Here is a 21,415-nt window from a genome sequence, read left to right as displayed (position 1 = left end):
CTCGAGTGATAAATGCAGTAACAATGTGCACGTCGGAAATATTTGCAAGTAAAAATAGGACATAACAGTGATCATTTTGTGATGTAGGTCTATGTTATTGTACAGTGATTCTTTAATAAATATCCCATTCTTGTTAACATTTTGTTATTGCTCCACTCGCAAAATGTTTTGGCCCGAAAACCACTGATTTGATTTGATCTATTTGGTTTATTAATTAATACTCCTATGGTTCATAAGGAACTGAAGGTGACCTTTTTCTTTAATCACTTTGGCTTGATTAGCTTGAATAATACTCTTCCAAGGGAAGTTATTCATGAGAATTTAACAGCTGTCACATTTGTTGTCATTTATTTAAACGTGTCATCGATATTCATCCGGCTGAAAACACTAATATTATGCAAAAGTATTTTACGAACGTACTTACCCGCTATGAAAAAATCAGAGGTAAGCATTCGAAACAGATATTCTTGTTTTTATTCAATTCGTACCTAAATTAACTCGTACCAAATTCGTTCTCAATTGCAAATTAAAATGACGTTAATTAATTTAAGAACCTCTTGTAAATCTGATTTTATCAAGTAGTAATAAACTCGATCTTAACATCTCCATGAATGAAAATTCCTAAAGGGAGATAATAAATACGCAACTATACCCAGTTTCGCACACCCTGCTATTTATAGAATTCAGTGATAATAATACCCAACAGAAAAATATTTATTAACTTTTTAACCATTTATCTAATTCAATTTTAACATGAATTTTCCAATAACACATCTGAAAGCAAAATTTAAAACCCTGTTTTATTTATCTGTCTATCTATCTTTGTATATATGGCTGGACGCCCCTCATGGGTAAAAGCTGAAAAGGCTAAAGCAACTGAATACCTGAAATAAAAATAAAACCATAGAAGCTGTTGAATCACCAGTGACCCCACAATTCTAATTATCCAATTAAGTTCTCTATTTTAATTAAAATTTAAAGCCATGGAGTGAACATTGAAATGCCATGTTCTAGAACGTTTTGCCTGAACCAGTTTTCTCGTCATGTTATCAAACCATGGAATGAATTACCACAGTATGTTGTAGATGCTAAAACTGTAAATGACTTCAAAATAAGATTAGATAAGCACTGGCAGGGAGAAACTCCATACAAATTAAGACACTAAAACACTGGGCTGTAAATTGATTTTACAGCGATAATGACAGTATAATCAGATCTGTCACCATTTTAATGCGGTCCTGCAATAAACCACTAAGGACCACTAAGGAGGCACAAAGGACCACTAAGGACTTCTAAGTGAGCACTAAGGACCACTAAGGGGTGACTTAGGGTACAATAAGGACCCTTAAGAAAAATCTAAGAAATAAATGTTAAAATAAAAAAGATATGAGTAAATTATGTCAGGCAGTTTTCCTATCAAAGACCGCTAAGGAGGCACTATGGGCCACAAAGGACTACTAAAGATGCACTTTGGACAAATTAGGGGCAATTACTATAATAATTATTGAAAGCAGTGACAATAGGATGTATTACTTTAATTTTCAAGTTTAAATTTTAATTATAAGATAGTATGGTTAAATAAAAAATATATGAGTAAGTTATTTCAGGCTGTTTTCTTTATACCATCAAGTGAATAGAAATATCTAAATATATTGGTTCTAAAATATATGTCTTTGAATATAGAAGCATATATGATAAATTTGTACAGAAAAAAATATCAATAATTAATTTGTCATAAATAATTCCCTTTCTAAGAAATGAATATATATTTTGCAGATTTCTTGATTGCATCCATTCAAGCTGTTTGATAAAATCTTTCAATTATATTAAATTGTTGCTCTGTTGTATTGTAAAAACTGCTACAAACAACTATTCAGTGGAAAATGATATTTAAAAAATTAGTCCTTTGTAGGTATACTTATGGTTTTTATACCTTTTTTCTCCGTCTCAAAGTAAGTAATTGCAATTGCAATTATTAGACTAATAAATTACTTTATCTATGTGATTAAGTGTTAATCACACCTTGGATGTTTAAATTGTCTGTACAAGATATTTGCAGTTATACAGGTAGGTGACTTTACTCATTTGGCAAGATTTTGTATATAATGTTGAAATTTCCACCTAAATTTATCATCTTTTATGATATACATGTTCGAGCGTTACTACTGTTTAAAATCTGTCATTATAGATAGATAGATAGATAGATAGATAGATAGATAGATTCTTCTCAAAGATCCCTTTGTACAGACTCAGAGAGGTATGTGAAAATTATTTTATTTTATTAATAAGAATGTTATGCTGCTTAATAATGCAAAAATAATATAATATAACAGAGTAAAAAAAATATATATAATATATTAACATAACAGAATATTCTAGTATGACCGTTGTATAAAGAATTATGAATAAAATATTATCTGATTTTACTAGAATAATGTTATGCTGCATGACGCAAAAAAAATAATAATATAACAGAATATTCTAGTATGTCCGTTGTATGACTAATTACTTATTTTATATTATTTGATTTTACTAAAAATGTTATGTTTATTAACGATGCAAAAAAATATATAACAGAATATTCTAGTATGTCCGTTGTATAAAGAATTACGAATTAAATATTAAAGTCTAAGTAAATTTAACAATCTGCTTGATAAGCAGTAAAGGATTATTGAATTTGTTGCGTATTTCCTTGACGTGAAATTGAAATTTAGTTTATTTAATTTAAACCCATTATAGTTAACATACGATATTTCAAAATAATCTCGCAATAATATTGACAATTTAAAAAGCTTCTCCCTTAAAAAAATATTAATTATGAATTATTTAAACACAAAAGTTTTTCCCCACATGTCAACTTTGATTAGGTTAGATGCATGTTTGCTACTGTATAATCAAGCAGCAGTATAGGAGAGATCGTGTTTGTATACAAATTCTATTTTTAGAACTGATAAGACAGTGATCGGGTGGGCAGAAGCCGACCGTCCATGTTTTTTGTAAACAGTGATGTTTTTCTAACGGTCTAAACTTTCTTAAAACACAAATTACATAAATAATTTTTGATCAATGGAAAGGTTATAAAACAAGCAATTTATTGATTACTTTTAATTGTTATTTCGAAATAAAATGGATTAATTATGAACGCTTAACTTACACTGTTTTTCTAAAGGTTGTGAAAATCACTACGCCGCTTTTAAAATTATATGTCATTTAAAACGGTTATTCATTGAAAAAAGATATTTGGATACAAAAATATGAAGATTGTTAGTATTTCAAATCTTTTTGAATTTTGAAAATCCATAAATGAACAAAAAAGTTATTAAAAATTAAAAATTCTGATTCAATACGCAAACGGTGTTAAAATCATTTGTTTTGCCAACCACCAGATAAACAGATGTTAACGCGTGACGTCACGGCGATCTCTCCTATAGCACTGCCCTTTAATATCTTGTTTATCACACATTAATCAGGCTGATTAAGTGGGCACACTTTTTGATTATATAGATTTTGCATGATAATGATAATCTTGTTTATCACACAATAATCAGGCTAAATAAGTGGGCATACTTTTGATGTCAATATGTCTTGACCATATTTGTAATAGATATTGTAAATGGTCAAAGGCATTTGTAATGCCGATTTGCCAATAAATGAAATGAAATGAAATGATGTTACATTATATAATGGTTTTACTTTTCTGTAAATATATATCTGATTTCTTGAAATGACATATAATATATAAACCAATACAAATACCAAAGATTTTATTCGCATAAAACATTATACAATGTTTATAGCAATATAGTATATGAATTTGTTAAAGTTCAAAATTAAAATAAGGTTAATTAAAATTTTCAATGACTTTAGTGATTAGTATGCAATGCAATTGTGTGTTTAATATTCTATAAATATATATCTGATTTCTTGATATGACATATAATATATGAATTTGTTAAGGTACATAATATCAATAAATAAGGTTGATTAAAATTTTCAGTGACTTTTAGTGATTAGTATGTTTGTATATGGAACTTTTGATAAGTAATGCAATTGTGTGTTTTATTGTTCTGTAGAAATATATATGATGTATGATTTATTGATATGACATAATATTATGATATAGTATGGATTTCTTAAGATAAATAAAATCAATAAATAAGGTTAATTAAAATTTTCGATGACTTAATTGATTAGTATGTCTGTATATAGAAATTTTGATAAGCAATATAATTATGTGTTTTATTATTCTGTAAATATTTATCTGATTTCTTCATATGACATATAGTATATGAATTTGTTAAGGTACATTATATCAATATATTATAATTATTATATCAATAAATAAGGTTAAATAAGATTTCATGATTTTAAATTGATGACAATAAAGTTACTAATTTTTGATTGTGTTGTTATGTGATACAGTCAGAATGCATATTTATTCATGAGACATTTATAAGCACTCCGTTAGCTAGTCATGCTATCTTATAATAAAAAAAATTAAGCTTGAAAATTAAAGTAATACAATCTATTGGCACTGCTTTCAATAATTATTGTCCAAAGTGCATCTTTAATAGTCCTTTGTGGCCCATAGTGCCTCCTTAGCGGTCTTTGATAGGAAAACTGCCTGACATAATTTACTCATATCTTTTTTATTTTAACATTTATTCCTTAGATTTTTCTTAAGGGTCCTTATTGTACCCTAAGTCACCCCTTAGTGGTCCTTAGTGCTCACTTAGAGGTCCTTAGTGGTCCTTTGTGCCTCCTTAGTGGTCCTTAGCGGTCCTTAGTGGTATATTGCAGGACCCTTTTAATGAATAAACTGTGAAGAAACAAATTGAGCCTTACAGCAGCAATTCCCTAAGAAGAGGGGCTTAAACAGGGTTTTACACCCTTCCACCAGAGCACAGAATCATCCTACAGGTAAAGCAAACAATCATGTTGAAGTCATTTTGCAGGTGAAATTGGGAGAACTTCAATAACTGTTGAAATATTTTTTATTTGAGGAAAGTAATAGGTAAATACTTACATGTATGATAGAATAGTGATTTTTCAATTTATTTTGCACATTGTTATTGTTTGCATAGTCATTATTTTCATGAAATTTAATATTTTTCAGCTGACCTACTGGCCTCCATTGGTATCATTATTGTTTTTGTCTGCACTTACCAGAGCGAGGCTCCAGTGGGGATTGACCGCTTGTGTCAAATTATGTAGGGAATATGTTACTCAGTTTCGTGAAATAATAACAAAGAATTGTTAAATTTTCTGCTTTAGTCTCACAAAGTACATAAATTTGCTGTGTGTGTGAAACCTCATACAGTGCGAAACCGGGTACACTGACTCCAGGCCTTGACACTAACTTTTTTCAGTGGTGTCCCAGAGGGCTCCTTACCTGTAGAATATGGTGCCCTCACCAATACAAGGGACCCCTCCAGTTTGAAAGAATGAAAATGTACTCAACCAAAACTGCTAAATCTCAAATCATATTTCTTTCTTTTTTTGTTTCAAATTAAATTCAGCAACAGTCTATATTATGCTTTATTTTATTTAGGTTGTTACTGAATTTAAATTGAAGCAAGAAAAGAAATAAATACGATTAAAGATTGAGCAGTTTTTGTGAGATGAAAGCAACATTGGTTTCATAATTTTTTGGTCGACTATTCTGTTAAAATTAAGAAATCTTTGAATACAACTCGGTATTCAATGTGGCTATTACATTGTCATTATTGAACATAGGTATACCGGAGGAACACCTAGCTTTGAATAATTGGTGTCCCTTGCTAGAATTTGGGGTCTTCGGGATCCTGGGACACTTAGTGTTGAGGCCTGGACTCTACTGCATTCGCGGCAACAACGATCACTTTTTAGCTCCATTTTGAGCCATTGTGATCATTCTGTGGCTGTCTTCAGGTGTTATGTGTCATGCGTCATCAAAATATGATTGTTAACACTCAGACAATTTTTGAGCAGTCTTAATGAAACTTAAAAATGTTATAAATTTAGTTACTAATATAATCTTGGACAAATTGTTATGGGGTCATCTGGGGTTACAATACAATACAATAAGTTTTATTTTGAGTCTGCAAGAAGACAACATTACAAAACATAAGGAAAACCTTATAAATACAGTAGAGGTCAAATTTTCTTCTTGATCTTCATAAAACTCTTCAGAATGTTTGTTTTTATGAACTATAGCTCAAGTTCAAAAACTTGGTTAACTGAGGTCTTAAACTAGGCCATATCATAGAAAAACTTTGTTAACACTCTAGAGGCTACATTTTCTACTTGATCTTTGTGATACTTGGGAAGTAATTTTAGAATGTTTACCTGCTTGAAATCTAGGATAAATTTGTAACTTGGTTACTTGGATGAAAAACTAGGTCATTGGGTAATCATTGCCATTAATTTGGTTATTGATCTGCCTGATTTACATCAGAATGTTTGTCTGTTATTGACAAATGTGTGCAGTAAGTTCATATATATGTTTTTCAGGGCGTGACAAAGAGGAGCTGGGTAGTCCTTTCTGGGATGTTGTGGTTCTGACGGCAGCTGATGAAGCTCAGAAAAATGTGTATGAGAAACAGCTAGAATACAAGTACCAAAGACATGAACTACCACTTGAAGTAGAAATTCTGGTAGTAGCTGATCCTACTGGCCCCAAAATTGGTAATGTATGGCAGTCACTGACCTGTGTTTTAGTTAAATCTTAGTTCAACATTCAGACTCAATTGTAATTAATTATATGATTATGGATTTAAAGGTGGTTATTCAGATTTTGAAATACCTGTTAGATTTTCACTGGAGGTATTTTTGAAATTTGATACTCCAGTCCTGGTTGCCCAGTCAAGATTTAGTTATTCGTGAATAAGTATAAATTTGATAAACATACTAAGCCAAGCGAATAATATTTATACAAGAATATCTGTGTTATATTTGTCAAAGATTTGCATTCACTATTTGCCAAAATTCATTAAAAAAATGCAAGTTTGTGAAATTATTATAACCTCCCTTTGCCTATCTTGATTTGAAATTTATTAATTCTGTCAAAAAGCTGTTCATTGATTTAACTGGTTGTACTGACAGTTTAATATCTGAACTGATTAAAGTGCATGATTATCAAGGGAATTAGTATTAAGCTGGACTGTTAGCAGGGTAGGTAGAGCTATTCTGCTCACCTGTTTCTTGGCATTGGCATCATCGTCCTGATTTGGTTATATTTTTATATTGAAACTTCACACACCTGTTCACTGTGATGATCTGACATGCACTGGACAGGTTCCATTTTTGCATTTTTACTTAGTTATGCACCTTTTTAGCTCACCTGAACTTTGTTCAGGGTGAGCTATTAGTATAGGTGGATAGGTGGATCCAACCCTGCGTCCTGTGTCAACATTTTTACTTAAACATCTTCTCCTCTGAAACTACTGGTCAGAATTACACCAAACTTGGTCAGTAGCATCCTGGCATGGACCTCTTTCAATTTTGTTCAAATGCTTCACCTTGGCACCTTTAAGGGGCCATCAGAGCTAAAAATAGACAAACCTTTAAAGAACTTTTTCTCATGGACCGCTTGATGGATCTTCATCAAACTTGGTCTGTAGCTTCATTAGAAGGTCCTCTCTCAGTTTTAGGGGCAGCTAAAGCTAAAACTAGAAATACCTTTAAACAACTTCTCATGATCCACTAGAATGATCTTCATCAAACTTGTTCTGTAGCATGATTATAAGGTCTTCTCCCAAATTTATACAAATGGGGGCACTTGGCCCCTTTTTGGGGCCACTAGATCTAAAATTAGAAGAACAGAACAGAACATATTCTTTTATTTCATCCAGGCATTTTACAATACAACATGGATATATATCATAGTAAAGATTAACATGAACAATAGAATGGTTCCGGCACAAGAAGTACTGTTAACAAAATTAATAGTAACAACATCAATAGACATTTACATAGGAAACTTGAAATTCACTTTCAGTAATAAGTATTCATCAAGTAAATGGAGAGCAGGGGTTCATTTACTAATAAATAGAAACTCTTGTATATAATACTAAAATCAATTTCAATACGTTTAAACGACTTCTTCTCATGAACCACTCGATGGACCTTCATCAAACTTAGTCTGAAGATATGATTATAAAGTCCTTTCCCAAAATTTTACAGATTGGGGCACATGGCCCCGTTTTGGGGGCCACTAGAGCTAAAAAATGAATTACCTTTAAAAGACTTCATCTTATGAACCGCTAGATGGATTTTTATCAAACTTAGTCTTTAACATCATTATAAGGTCTTATGCCAGATTTGTTCAAATGGGGGCACTTTGGCCATTTTAGGAGCTACTAGAGTTAAAATAGAAATACCTTTGAATGATTTCCTCTGATGGTTATGTGTTTTCGATGCATGACAGCAAAATATAGAAAAAACCTTTAAATAACTTTCGTTTAAATTAACAGCTTAAAGGAATTTCACCAAACCTAGTTAGAAGCAAAGTCAGATGGTTAAGGTTTTCTTCAGGTGAGAGACTTAGGCCCTCCCTCTGACTAAGCACTTTGTTGTTAAGTTTTTGACTCAGTGTTTTTAGCTTGACTATACGAAGTATGGAGAGCTATCCTACTCGACCCAGCATCGGCATCCTTCCACGTCTGCACTGGTTAAAGTTTTGATGCACTTCCTCTTTATCTTTTGTTATTACTTGATGGATTTGCTTCAAACTTAAAATAGTTGTTCCTCATAATCACCCACATCATATGACACAAGGTCCATAACTCTGGACCCAATTTGTCATGAATTATGCCCCCTTTTTACTTAGAATTTTATGTTAATTTTGATGCATTTTCACTATATCTCTGTTATTTTACAATGGATTTGATTCAGACTTAAAATAATTGTTCATCATCACCACCTATATCATTTGACACTAGGACCATAACTGTGACACCAGTATTTCGTGAGTTATCCCCCTTTTTACTTAAAATTTCAGGTTAAAGTTTTGATGCACTTTCACTTTATCTCTGTTATTACTAAATGGATTTGATTCAAACTTAGAATAGTTGTACTACATCATCATCCACATCATATGATACAAGGATCGTAACTCTTGTGCCAGTATTTCATGAATTATGCCCCTTTTTATGCCCCCGAAAGGAGGCATATAGTTTTTGAACCGTCTGTCGGTCTGTCGGTCTGTCAGTCTGTCGGTCTGTCGGTCTGTCGGTCTGTTCGCAATTTTCGTGTCCGGTCCATATCTTTGTCATCGATGGATGGATTTTCAAATAACTTGGCATGAATGTGTACCACAGTAAGACAACGTGCAGTGCTCAAGACCCAGGTCCGTAGCTCAAAGGTCAAGGTCACACTTAGACGTTAAAGGATAGTGCATTGATGGGCGTGTCCGGTCCATATCTTTGTCATCGATGGATGGATTTTCAAATAACTTGGCATGAATGTGTACCACAGTAAGACGACGTGCAGTGCTCAAGACCCAGGTCCGTAGCTCAAAGGTCAAGGTCACACTTAGACGTTAAAGATCATTTTTCATGATAGTGCATTGATGGGCATGTCCGGTCCATATCTTTGTCATTCATGCTTGGATTTTAAAATAACTATGCATGAATGTGTGACACAGTAAGACGACGTGTCGCGCGCAAGACCCAGCTCCGTAGGTCAAAGGTCCTAAACTCTAACATCGACCATAACTATTCATTCAAAGTGCCATCGGGGGCATGTGTCATCCTACGGAGACAGCTCTTGTTTACTTAGATTTTCAGGTTAATTGTGGTGCACTTTCACTATATCTTTGTCATTACTTAATGAATTTGATTAAAACTTAAATCAGTTTTTCCAGCATATGGCACAAGGTCAGTTACTCTGGCATAAATGTTTTATGAGTTACATCCCCTTTTTTACTTAGAATTAGTTTAGTTCTGATGCTTTTTATATCTCTGCTGTTACTAAATGGATTTAATCAAACTTAAAATGGTTGTTCCACATCATCACTCACATTATACAACACAAGTTTTTATACTGATTTCGTTTTTTGAGACGTAAGCTATTGTCCAATATCTTCATCCACATTTGAGTCATTAAACACTCCAGTGACAGCTCCAGCTTCCTCAGATGTACTCAGTTTCACTATCCAGCATCGAAATAGTCGAGCGCGCTGTCTCCAGTGACAGCTCTTGTTATATTTCCTGGTCCTTTTGCATCATGGGAGTGAATCCATTTTTACTTTGATAGAATTCTATTTAAGCAGGTGCTAGGGGACAGAAGGGGTGTTGCGCATTTCACTGCCTCTGAGTCTGCTATTGTTTTGTGTGGTATGCTTATAAAAGATCTTCTTATAGATTTTATTAACTATCACAACAGCAATCTTTAAGTGCCGTGTGGCGGCTGTACAAAGTCTCCTCGTACTTGGACCCAGTTTTGTTAAATTTTCTGCTTCTTTGGGAGCATGGAGTACATTCATTTTTACTTTGACAGAATTCTACTTATGCTGGTATCCCAGTAAGTGCTTGTGTAAATAGATTGAAACTTCACAGATGATCTCAATCTGAATGTACTGCAACTATCTTTGTATTTTTACAAAGTTTTGCCCCTTTTTCCTCGTAGCAATTTTTGGTTTTATTTGTTTGTAAACTGGTATCTCTGTAACCAGTTGTGGGAATGGATTGAAACTCGATACACTTGTTCACTATAACATGCAGGACATAAATATCATAACTTTGTTTTGCTATTTTACAAAGTTAGTCCCCTTTTCCAACTTGGCAATTTTGTTTGTGAGATTCACCATGTCATTAAGAGTTATAAGAGGGGAAAGTTAAAACTTTTTGCCATGTTTGTACTTGTTTACATCTGTTTTCAAGCCTTTGAATAGTCAGGTGTTGCTTTCCTCAGATAAATTCCTGTGACAGCTCTTGTTTTTAATTTTAAATGATTCAATGAAAAGAAAATAGTGGATGTTTCAAATATTGTGACACGTTTCCTTGAAGATATAATTGCTGACAGTTTTAGTTTAGCTGTACTAAAGTGTGAGCTGTTAGTATTAGTGGATGGTCCTGTTTCAGTCATCCATAATCTATAACTTAATTTAGAAATCTTTTCTGCTGAAACTACAGATCAGAATTAACCAGACTTAGAAAAAGAGTTCCAATGAACCACTTGATGGATCTTCACCAAACTAGATATGTAGCATCATTGGTCCTTGAATGGAATTTTCTCAAGTTTGTATTCCAAGTGGTTCTGCTTTACTGCACTTGAAAATTCAAAAGGGGAACCTTTAAACAACTTCTGTGAGACTCATGAAACACTTGATGGATCTTTGCCAAACTTGTTCAAAACCATCTCTCAAGTTTGTGCAAACGGTTCAGCTTGACGTTCTCATTCATAAATGTCAAGATCTAGCCTAGTATGGATAGTAGTTCCCTGTAGGGGAAAAGATTTTAAAATCTTTCATGTGAGGAATTTGTTCTTGCAGACAAAAAGTAAGCAAAGCTTTCTTACTTAAATGTTACAAATGCACTATTGAATTCAACACAATGTGTAAAATGTTAATTAATCTTTTCATTGCAGGAAATGGAGGATCAACTATTGTATCACTTGAGGCACTGTATGAGAAGTTTGGTGAGAAACTGTTTGAGTACAGAGTGTTGCTCATTCATGCTGGAGGCCAGAGTCAAAGAATGCCCAGTGCAAGTGTACTTGGGAAAATTTTCTCCCCTATACCAAGAGGAAATCCAATTTACCAAATGCTGGACATCAAATTGGCTATGTTTTGTCCACTCATTTTGAAAATGCCCAAAGGAGTGTTTGTAACATGTGCAGATGATTTTCTAGTGTATAATTTAGGTGAAAATCATGATGATATCAAGTTTTCAGAGACTGGATTTACAGCTCTAGCCCACCCATCAAGCCTTGCTGTTGGTACGGGTCATGGTGTGTATGTTATTCAAGACAGTAAGAAAGTCAAACCAAATGTCCCACTTCAGGTGTGTGAGTGCCTTGAAGTTTTACAGAAACCAAGCGAGGTTGTGATGTATAAGAAAGGAGCTGTGCTCAGGTCAAACAATCTCAAATTTGCCAACGGAATTCATGTTGAAGGTAAAGCTGCCTATACAGACAGTTCATTTTTCTTTGCCCATGATGTCAGCAAGAAGTTACTTGCATTTGCAGAAGAGAATGGACCCCTGTCTTGTGAAATTGATGCTTACGGAGATTTTCTACAAGCGTTAGGTCCTAGAGCAACTTCTGATTACATCAACAATACCTCAAATGTAAGCACAGTAACACCAGGTCTGTATGAAACACGGAAAAAAGTATTCAATCTTCTAAACAAGTCGAATATAACTCTCCTAGTTATGAATTGTTCCAAGTTTATACACATTGGCACAACAAAGGAGTACATTGAATACTTCTGCTGTGATGATACATTTCAAGCAGAGATGGGGCTTGAAAAAGATGTTTTCAACTTGTGGACCAAGAATGGCGGTCAGAATCCACCAGCTGTCAGATCTGGATCAGGTGACACTTCCGACCAGCCAACACCACCTAAGTGCTTGAAGCTTTCAGATACAAGCCTCGGTTGTGTGATGCACAGCTACCTCCCAACAGAATCTTGTGTATCAGCTACAGCAGTCATTGAGTTTTGCTCTTTCAGTGTTCCAGTTAAAGTTGGACAGTGTTGTATTCTTAGTAGTTGTGAGTTTAAAGCAGATATCAGGGTCAAAGATTTAGAAGGAAAAACTCCTTTCTTAGTAGAATACATGAATACTGTGCAGACATTAGAGTTCCCAAACAGTCTCTTTTTGCATACAATTCCAATCAGAGAAGAGGGCCAGACTAAATTTGTGACTGTCTTCTTTGATATAAAAGATAATTTGAAGAAAGAAGCACCTGCAGGTGATGTCAAGCGACTGCCATTCCTAGGAAAACTTGTGGAAGATTATACAGCTGTGACTGGTACAGATCTTGCATTAGTGGCTCCTGACAACGTTGACACTAAAGTTAATCTCTGGTACACGAATCTGTTCCCTGTAACAGATGATGCTAGTGAATCTCTTCTCTTGGCATTAAAATGTGTGAATGCAGTAAAAACTGATAAAACTGGAGCAATAACCTTGACCTCAGTTAGATTGGTTTCCATGGCAACAGTACTAAAGGAAAAAGATTTAGAGGCAATGCTTAATAGGAGGAATGTACTGTACAATACCATCAAATGTGATAGAAATGTTAGTCCTCAATATTGATAAAAATGTGATTTATGATATTTTGTTACAATGCAAACCATGGTTTGATGCATGTATTGTGGTAAAAAAGAAACAGCTGATAGTTTATACTACATATATTATACCCTATTTGTCACTAGTTAGCTGCCAATGTAAAGTTCAGTGTATTCTTAATGTCTTCATTTCTGTTCAATAATTGGTCTATTTTTAGCAAAAAAAATATACCGGTTTACTGTCAATGCACCAACACCATTTTACATTTTACCATTCGAGACCATTTCATGAATTTGCTAGCTCTGCATATCTAATAGAGTGGGATTAGTTGATTGTTTTTTTTTTTTGAAAAAATTCATTTAACTTCTGAAAAGGGCAGATTGTTTTTTGTCTATTTTTTTCAGTGTAGTAAAACAAATGGCACATTGTCTTTCAACAGACAGTAATATTGTGGGTAATTGGAGAAATAGTGTCAGCTTCAGCTCCAGCCTGGGTGACAATATTGTCCTTACGTTGACAGTATTTACTGTTCCAAGAAAAGCAGTTTTATTATATCAAACAACCAAGGCTTTCATGTGGTTTATTGACTGATTTACCACAGTTCAGAGTCCAAAATCTAATATATAGCAATTGAACCACAGAGATTTTAAATGTACTAGTATATGCATCTTAACAATGAACTTAAGGTAGTTCTGCATGTTTGATAAACTGGAAGTGATGGCGTAATGTCATTTTTCCAGGAAACATAGAATAAAGCCTGGATTTGGGGTACAGAAATGAAAATCACTTTATGAATTAATGGCAATCCGTGAGTAGATTGATTACAATGGTACTGTTACTATATTTCTAAAATTAATATATGACATTAAAACATCTGAGGCGTTAAATGATTAAAAGTATTGTCTTAAATTATCTTGAAATGTGTGGTTCACTTAAGTTTGGTCAAATAGCTCAAAAATAAGCACACAGATCTATTTTACCGTATTATCGACCATATATTTATTTACGTTGATGAGAAATTTCATTAAAATCTACATTCTATAAAAATTTATATTCACGAAAATGTTATGAAAGTTGTGATTTTCCCAAAGACTCCCATTATGAGAAAATGCGTGAGGTCCAAATTTTTCAAATCAGTCTAGCAAAAAAACAAGCACACGACCCTATCATTTTTATTTGCTGAATTTTCTAAGTATATTCTGAAATTTTGAAAAATCAGGGTTAAATCAAATTCTGCATTGTAGAAAATTCTTTGATCCAAATGTGCAGAACGTCTCTCTTTGTTTAAATGACAATCAAGTACACTCATGTTAGAATCATATACTACTGTACCAATAAAACAATTCATCTTTGCAGAAATGTTTTTAACAACTGTTCTAACTGTACAGTTTTGTTTTTGTTGAAACATTTTATATCTGTGTCAAATATTAACATAATAATTATTTCAGTGAAAATTGAACACAAGATTGAATGATCATACATTTTGAATAAAACGTAAAAATGATAGCAATCAGAATAAAATTCATTAAACTATAACAGTTACAATAAGATTACACTAACATGAAAAGTCATGTAATGAGTGCGTCATTGTGCTGGCACCTGTGCAGTAATTAGTGTCTTCTGAAATATTAAATAACTTCTTATGCCTCCGCCATAAAATGGGGTGGGGGGGGGGGGTCAGTGCATATAGTGTTACCCCTGTCCGTGTGTGTTTGTGTGTTTGAGAAAGGGTGGTGTTCATGTCCGGGCCATAACTTTGACATGCATGGTCCGATTTCAGAATAGTTTGACACATATGATAAGCATGGATAGATGATGTGTCTTGCGCAAAACCATTTCACTAGCTCAAAGGTCAAGGTCACAGTCCTTGGTTGAACATAGCCAATTTTCACAATTTTCGCAAAAAGTGAATAAGTCCTTCTTTAAGTCAATGCAGTTATCCACTTCTTGCGTTGAGGTGACGATGTGGTCTTTGTGTCCGGTCCATAACTTTGACATGCATGGTTCGCTTTCAAAATAATTTGACACAAATGATAAGCATGGATAGACGATGTGTCTTACGCAAAATCATTTCACTAGCTCAAAGGTCAAGGTCACAGTCCTTGGTTGAACTTAGTCCACTAGCTCAAAGGTCAAGGCTACAGTCCTTGGTTGAACTTAGCCAATTTTCACTACATATACAAAATACTTAATTTTCTGTTTTTCCTAAAAAATTTTTTTTTGTAAATAAATATGGCCAAGTTTGTAAACAGTACCATGCCTGTGACCTTTCTCATGTTGCGGGGGCATGCGTGTCTATGACACATTTCTAGTTTAGCAATACTTTGCAGTAGAAACGTATACATTATGATTTACATCATTCTGTGTGTTTAAGATGAACTGCAGTCATAAGGACCCTCAATACTGATGCACTTCCTGTGACTATTTGATTGTTTGCATAAACTTTATTCATTTAACCTGCCAACTATTACATCAGCGTATTAATAGTGTGAAATTATTAATATTCATGTGGGACTAATTTTCATTGATTTCACGGTTGCATTAGTCCTAGAAATTTAATCCCAACAAACAGTTATTCACGTCCCAACGAAATACTAGTAACCATTTTTGACGAAACCACAAAATTTTATACCCATGAAGTAAAATGATTCCACAGTATTCTGTTAGGACAGTTTGACTTGTAGTATACTGTAAAAGCACATATTTTTGCTGGGTCAAAATTTTGCAATTTTGAAAATTTGAGTTTGTTCGCGAGGTTTAACATTTACGAAATTGTAAAAATGGTGTCATACTTGAATTTGAATTACATGACATGTAATTATATATGTAATACATTGTATACTAATGGTGAATATTTACTTGAGGATTAATGTTCGTGAGATAAAGGGCCTCTGGAATATAGCGAAAATTAAACCCTCGCGAAAATTACTGCTTTTACAGTATGTATAAGGAATAAACTGTAGCTATTCAGACTGCAAGAAGACTTTGTACCAGATTTATACATTGATGCTTAACATATGTACTACAGTGTGTGTTATGAATTTTGTCTCCTTGTAAGTTGTTACAGAATATTCTAATCTCCATTAATCAGGGAAATGTTTTGTATTAGTTTCTTGGTTTTATGTTAAAATATAGATTGGAAACAATTTCCCAGTGATTGTTAAACATTGTTACACTGTTATGATATAAAGAATTTATTTTATTTATACACATGTTTGTTCTTTTGCCTTAAAATTTTGAACAAGCTTTTTGTTTGGTCTAAAATTTAGAACAATCAAGAATAATTAGATGAAAATGGAAAGAAAATAATAGCTTTGTTCCATTATATTCCATTACAGGGATCAAGTTGGCCAGGTCTTGGTCAGTCTGATTGTTTAAAACTGATATAAAGGATCATTTTCACCAACTAGGTAGTTATGTTGACTGACCACTTTGATACTTGTAAGATATTGACCAGAAGTATTTCAGAACTGAAACTTGTGATAATACTGAGAAATGTTGAGAAGGTGACAAACTATACCAGATCCACTCAGTAACTTACGATTTGGTTTAGGTATTCAATCTCAACTTGGCCTTTAGATAGCTTATAGTTAACCCGAGGTTTAAATTACATAATTATGGAGTTAGTGGAATCAAGGTTTCTGTTACAGAAATTAGGTATAAACCACTGTTAAATATATATATTATTTCATTTTAAAAATATCTTCTTTTTAGTGATATATTAAATTGAAACTTGGTTTTTGGGTAAGTTGTCTGATTGTATGTGGCCAGAGGGATGAAGGTCACTGTTACTGAAAATAGAAGAAAAAAAATGGTGTCCATTCAATAACTCAAGTTAGGATAAATTGAATCAAATGAAACTTCATCAAAGAAATTTTTATCAGTACCAAGATTAGAATTGCATAATTTATTTGTCTAATGGGCTAAAGGTCATCGGAAAGATCACCCGTAACTCAACAAATTCAGTTTGGATATACAGATTTACATGAAAAATTGTTTAACCAGGATAAAAAGAATCAAATAATACTTGTACAACAACAGCAGATGACTACTTGTATAACAACAGCAGATGACTACTTGTATAACAACAGCAGATGACTATTTTAAAACAGAGATTAGAAATGCACGATAGGCCAGTCATGTCAAGGTCAGGTCATTCTTAGTGAATTTAAAAACAACAACAGTGGCCACTCATGAACTGTATATAGTTTGGTTTAGGAAGATTGAATTGAAACAAATGCTGGAACTGCATATCAAGCAGTTTTGGGGTCACTGTTTCTAAAATAGATAATGGTGCCTGCTTGCTAGTTAGAAAACAGCAATTTAATCTTTGAAAAGATATGCACATTGAAAAACATTTCTAAGTCTCTTGTTAAGATTTGATTTTAGCTTGATCTTGGAGAGCTATCCTACTGAAGTCAGTATTCTTGTGCAAAGCTTGGTTCAAGTTCTGATGCATTTTTAGCTCACCTGAGCAATGCTCAGGTGAGTTTTTCTGATCGCTCGATGTCCAGCGTCCGTCGTCCGTCGTCTGTCGTCCGTCGTCTGTCAACATTTAGCTTGTGTATGCATTTAATCTTCATGAATTTTGGTCAGAATGATAACTTTGATGAAATCTAGGCCGAGTTCGAAAATGGGTCATCTCGGGTCAAAAACTAGGTCACTAGGTCAAATCAAAGAAAAACCTTGTGTATGCAATAGAGGCTGTATTTTTCAATTGATCTTCATGAATTTTGGTCAGAATGATTGCCTTGATGAAATCTAGGCCGAGTTCGAAAATGGGTCATCTCGGGTCAAAAACTAGGTCACTAGGTCAAATCGAAGAAAAACCTTGTGTATGCGATAGAGGCGGTATTTTTCAATTGATCTTCATGAATTTTGGTCAGAATGATTACCTTGATGAAATTTAGACCAAGTTCGAAAATAGGTCATCTGGGGTCAAAAACTAGGTCACTAGGTCATATCACGTAAAAACCTTGTGTATGCGATAGAGGCTGTATTTTTCAATTGATCTTCATGAATTTTGGTCAGAATGATAACCTTGATGAAATTTAGACCAAGTTCGAAAATAGGTCATCTGGGGTCAAAAACTAGGTCACTAGGTCAAATCAAAGAAAAACCTTGTGTATGCAGTAGAGGCTGTATTTTTCAACTGATCTTCATGAAATTTAGCCAGAATGATTACCTTGATAAAATCTAGGCCGTGTTCGAAAATGGGTCATCTCGGGTCAAAAACTAGGTCACTAGGTCAAATCGAAGAAAAACATTGTGTATGCAATAGAGGATGTATTTTTCAATTGATCTGTATGAAATTTGGTCAGAATGATTGTCTTGATGAAATCTAGGTCGATTTTGAATATGGGTTATCTGAGGTCAAAAACTAGGTCACTAGGTCAAATTAAAGAAAAATCTTGTGTATGCGATAGAGACTGTTTTTTTCAATTGATTTTTATGAAATTTGGTCAGGTTGATTGCCTTAATGAAATCTAGGTCGAATTTGAATATGGGTCATCTGAGGTCAAAAACTAGGTCACTTGGTCAAATCAAAGAAAAAACTTCTGTATGTGATAGAGGCTGTATTTTTCAGTTGATCTTCATGAATTTTGGTCAGAATGATTGCCTTGATAAAATCTAGGTCGAGTTTGAACATGGGTCATCTAGGGTCAAAAACTAGGTCACTAGGTCAAATCGAAGAAAAACATTGTGTATGCAATAGAGGATGTATTTTTCAATTGATCTGTATGAAATTTGGTCAGAATGATTGTCTTGATGAAATCTAGGTCGATTTTGAATATGGGTTATCTGAGGTCAAAAACTAGGTCACTAGGTCAAATTAAAGAAAAATCTTGTGTATGCGATAGAGACTGTTTTTTTCAATTGATTTTTATGAAATTTGGTCAGGTTGATTGCCTTAATGAAATCTAGGTCGAATTTGAATATGGGTCATCTGAGGTCAAAAACTAGGTCACTTGGTCAAATCAAAGAAAAAACTTCTGTATGTGATAGAGGCTGTATTTTTCAGTTGATCTTCATGAATTTTGGTCAGAATGATTGCCTTGATAAAATCTAGGTCGAGTTTGAACATGGGTCATCTAGGGTCAAAAACTAGGTCATATCTAAGAAAATGCTTGTTTTATCGCAAGAGACCAATTTTTTGGTCCAATCTTAATGAAAATTGGTCAGAATATTTGTTTCCTTGAAATCACTAGGTCAAACATGTTTTACACTGTTATGGAGTGTTTCTTAGGTGAGCGACCTAGGGCCATCTTGGCCCTCTTGTTCATTTTATCACTTTATTTCTCTTATTACTTGATTGGTTTGCTTAAAATGGTTGTTCCTCATCATCACCCACACCACAATACACAGGGACCATCACGCTGGCTTCAGTATTTCATGAATTATGTCCCCTTTTTATGTAGAATTTTGTATGAAAGCTTTGATGCACTTTCTCTATGTCTCTGTTATTACTGAATGGAATTTATTCAAACTTAGGATATTAGTTCCCCATCATCACTCACATCATATGACATAATGTCATGAACACTGGAACCAATATTTCATGAATTATTTCATTTTACTTCGAGTCTGTTATTTGTACAGTATTATCAGTCACATCATGACACAAGGTTCATAACTCTGGTACATTTCATTAACTTCATGAATTAAGCCCCGTTTTATTAAGAATTTCAGATTAAAGTTTTATGGACTTCGACTTTGACTTTGTCTACATTATCACCTGTTGAAACTGATCCAGACTGAAAATAGTTGTACCATATCATCATCCAGATCATAAGACACAAAGTCCATAACACTGGCTCAATTATTTAATTAGAATTCATGCAGGTTAATGTTTTGATGCTCTTTCACTCTTATGTCTTTTATTACTAGATGGATCTTATTCAAACTTAAAATATTTCTTCTGCATCACCATCTGTGTCATATACAACAAGGTGCATTTTGTGTAGATGTGAAATTTTTTCTTGCATTGACATAGGGGAGAGGGACATATCGGATATGCCCTATTTTGCTATCCAGCATTGATAAAAATATTTAAGTGCAATCTCGTCTGACATTTCTTCACCTTACCTAGTCGCCCAATTTAAAGCTCTTTGACTTTCTATTCACATTGCAAGAAGAACACATTGTACACTAATTTCTGATTAGGGCATAAAATATCTTAATATTTGGCACACAGTTAAAGAAAATCTTTGTTTTTTTTTTTGCTTTAATAGAGCTGGAACGGTAGTCCAGTCAAAGATGGTTTGCTTCAGGGTCTTTAAAGATTTATTAGTCCAAGCCCTTGTTCCTGCAACTAAAATTACTACCATTCTTTCAACTAGAATTTACAGTTATGGATGCTTCGCACCCTGTTCAGGTGGAATGAACATAGAAATAAAATTTGTAATAAAGCAAATGGAACATTGGGATTTTTAAAAACGAACTTGAACATCGGTGCAACCAAAGTGAAGGAGAATGCATACAAGACATTAGTCCGACCTACAGTAGAGTATGCCAGTTCCGTGTGGGACCCATACCACCAGAACAATATTCAAAGGCTTGAAATGGTTCAACACCGGCATGGAAACAGGTCTAGTTTACAGATATGTTAACACATCTTCAGTGGAAATCTCTTGAAACATGTTGACGCGAAACACAGCTGTGTATGCTCTATAAAATACATCATGATTTGGTAGCAATTGATAAAACATGAACTTGTGATATCCACAAATAAACATCAGTTTAGAAACTGGCATGAACATTTCTACCAAGTTCCATCGTGCAAGTGTGACTACAGGAAGGAGTCATTTTTCCCAAGAACATTACATGATTGGAATGCATCACCTCCAGACATTGTGTCGGTTACTAAGGGTCGCTTGGGGCTTCTCAGGTGGCGCAACTTTTTATCTAGACTCAGTAAGTTCTTTGTTTTTTAACACTCACTGTACATATCTTCACGCTTTGTTTCTCTCTTTTCTCAAGCAATAAAATGGCAGTATTATCAAATTGTTGATGTTGGCCATAATGTGGTAGAAGTATTCATCTGACATATCAGGATTTTATTACCTGATATTCTATAAAGTCTAAAAGTTATCCCACTATTCTAAATGTCCAATCACCCAAGCAATAAAAAACATCTGTTGAAACATCTCAACTGCTCATATGGATAATCGTTCCTAACATTAAAAACAAAAACTTTTAAA

The 21,415-nt window shown here is 33.7% G+C and overlaps 1 protein-coding gene across 1 annotated transcript; it reads left to right on the top strand.

Moving 5' to 3' along the window:
- Window positions 1-308: 308 nt before the first annotated feature.
- On the top strand, window positions 309-16,420 carry LOC128556886 (fucose-1-phosphate guanylyltransferase-like). Its single transcript, XM_053542763.1, has 3 exons — window positions 309-444; window positions 6,493-6,666; window positions 11,569-16,420. Exons 1-3 carry the CDS (start codon window positions 396-398, stop codon window positions 13,239-13,241), a joined length of 1,896 nt encoding a protein of 631 aa, XP_053398738.1. The 5' UTR covers window positions 309-395; the 3' UTR covers window positions 13,242-16,420.
- Window positions 16,421-21,415: the final 4,995 nt, after the last annotated feature.

Source organism: Mercenaria mercenaria, chromosome 5 (genome assembly GCF_021730395.1).
Source record: "Mercenaria mercenaria strain notata chromosome 5, MADL_Memer_1, whole genome shotgun sequence".
NCBI classification, from domain to species: domain Eukaryota; kingdom Metazoa; phylum Mollusca; class Bivalvia; order Venerida; family Veneridae; genus Mercenaria; species Mercenaria mercenaria.
Note: the sequence above shows the minus strand (reverse complement) of the source record. Positions and strands in the feature narration are given on the sequence as shown.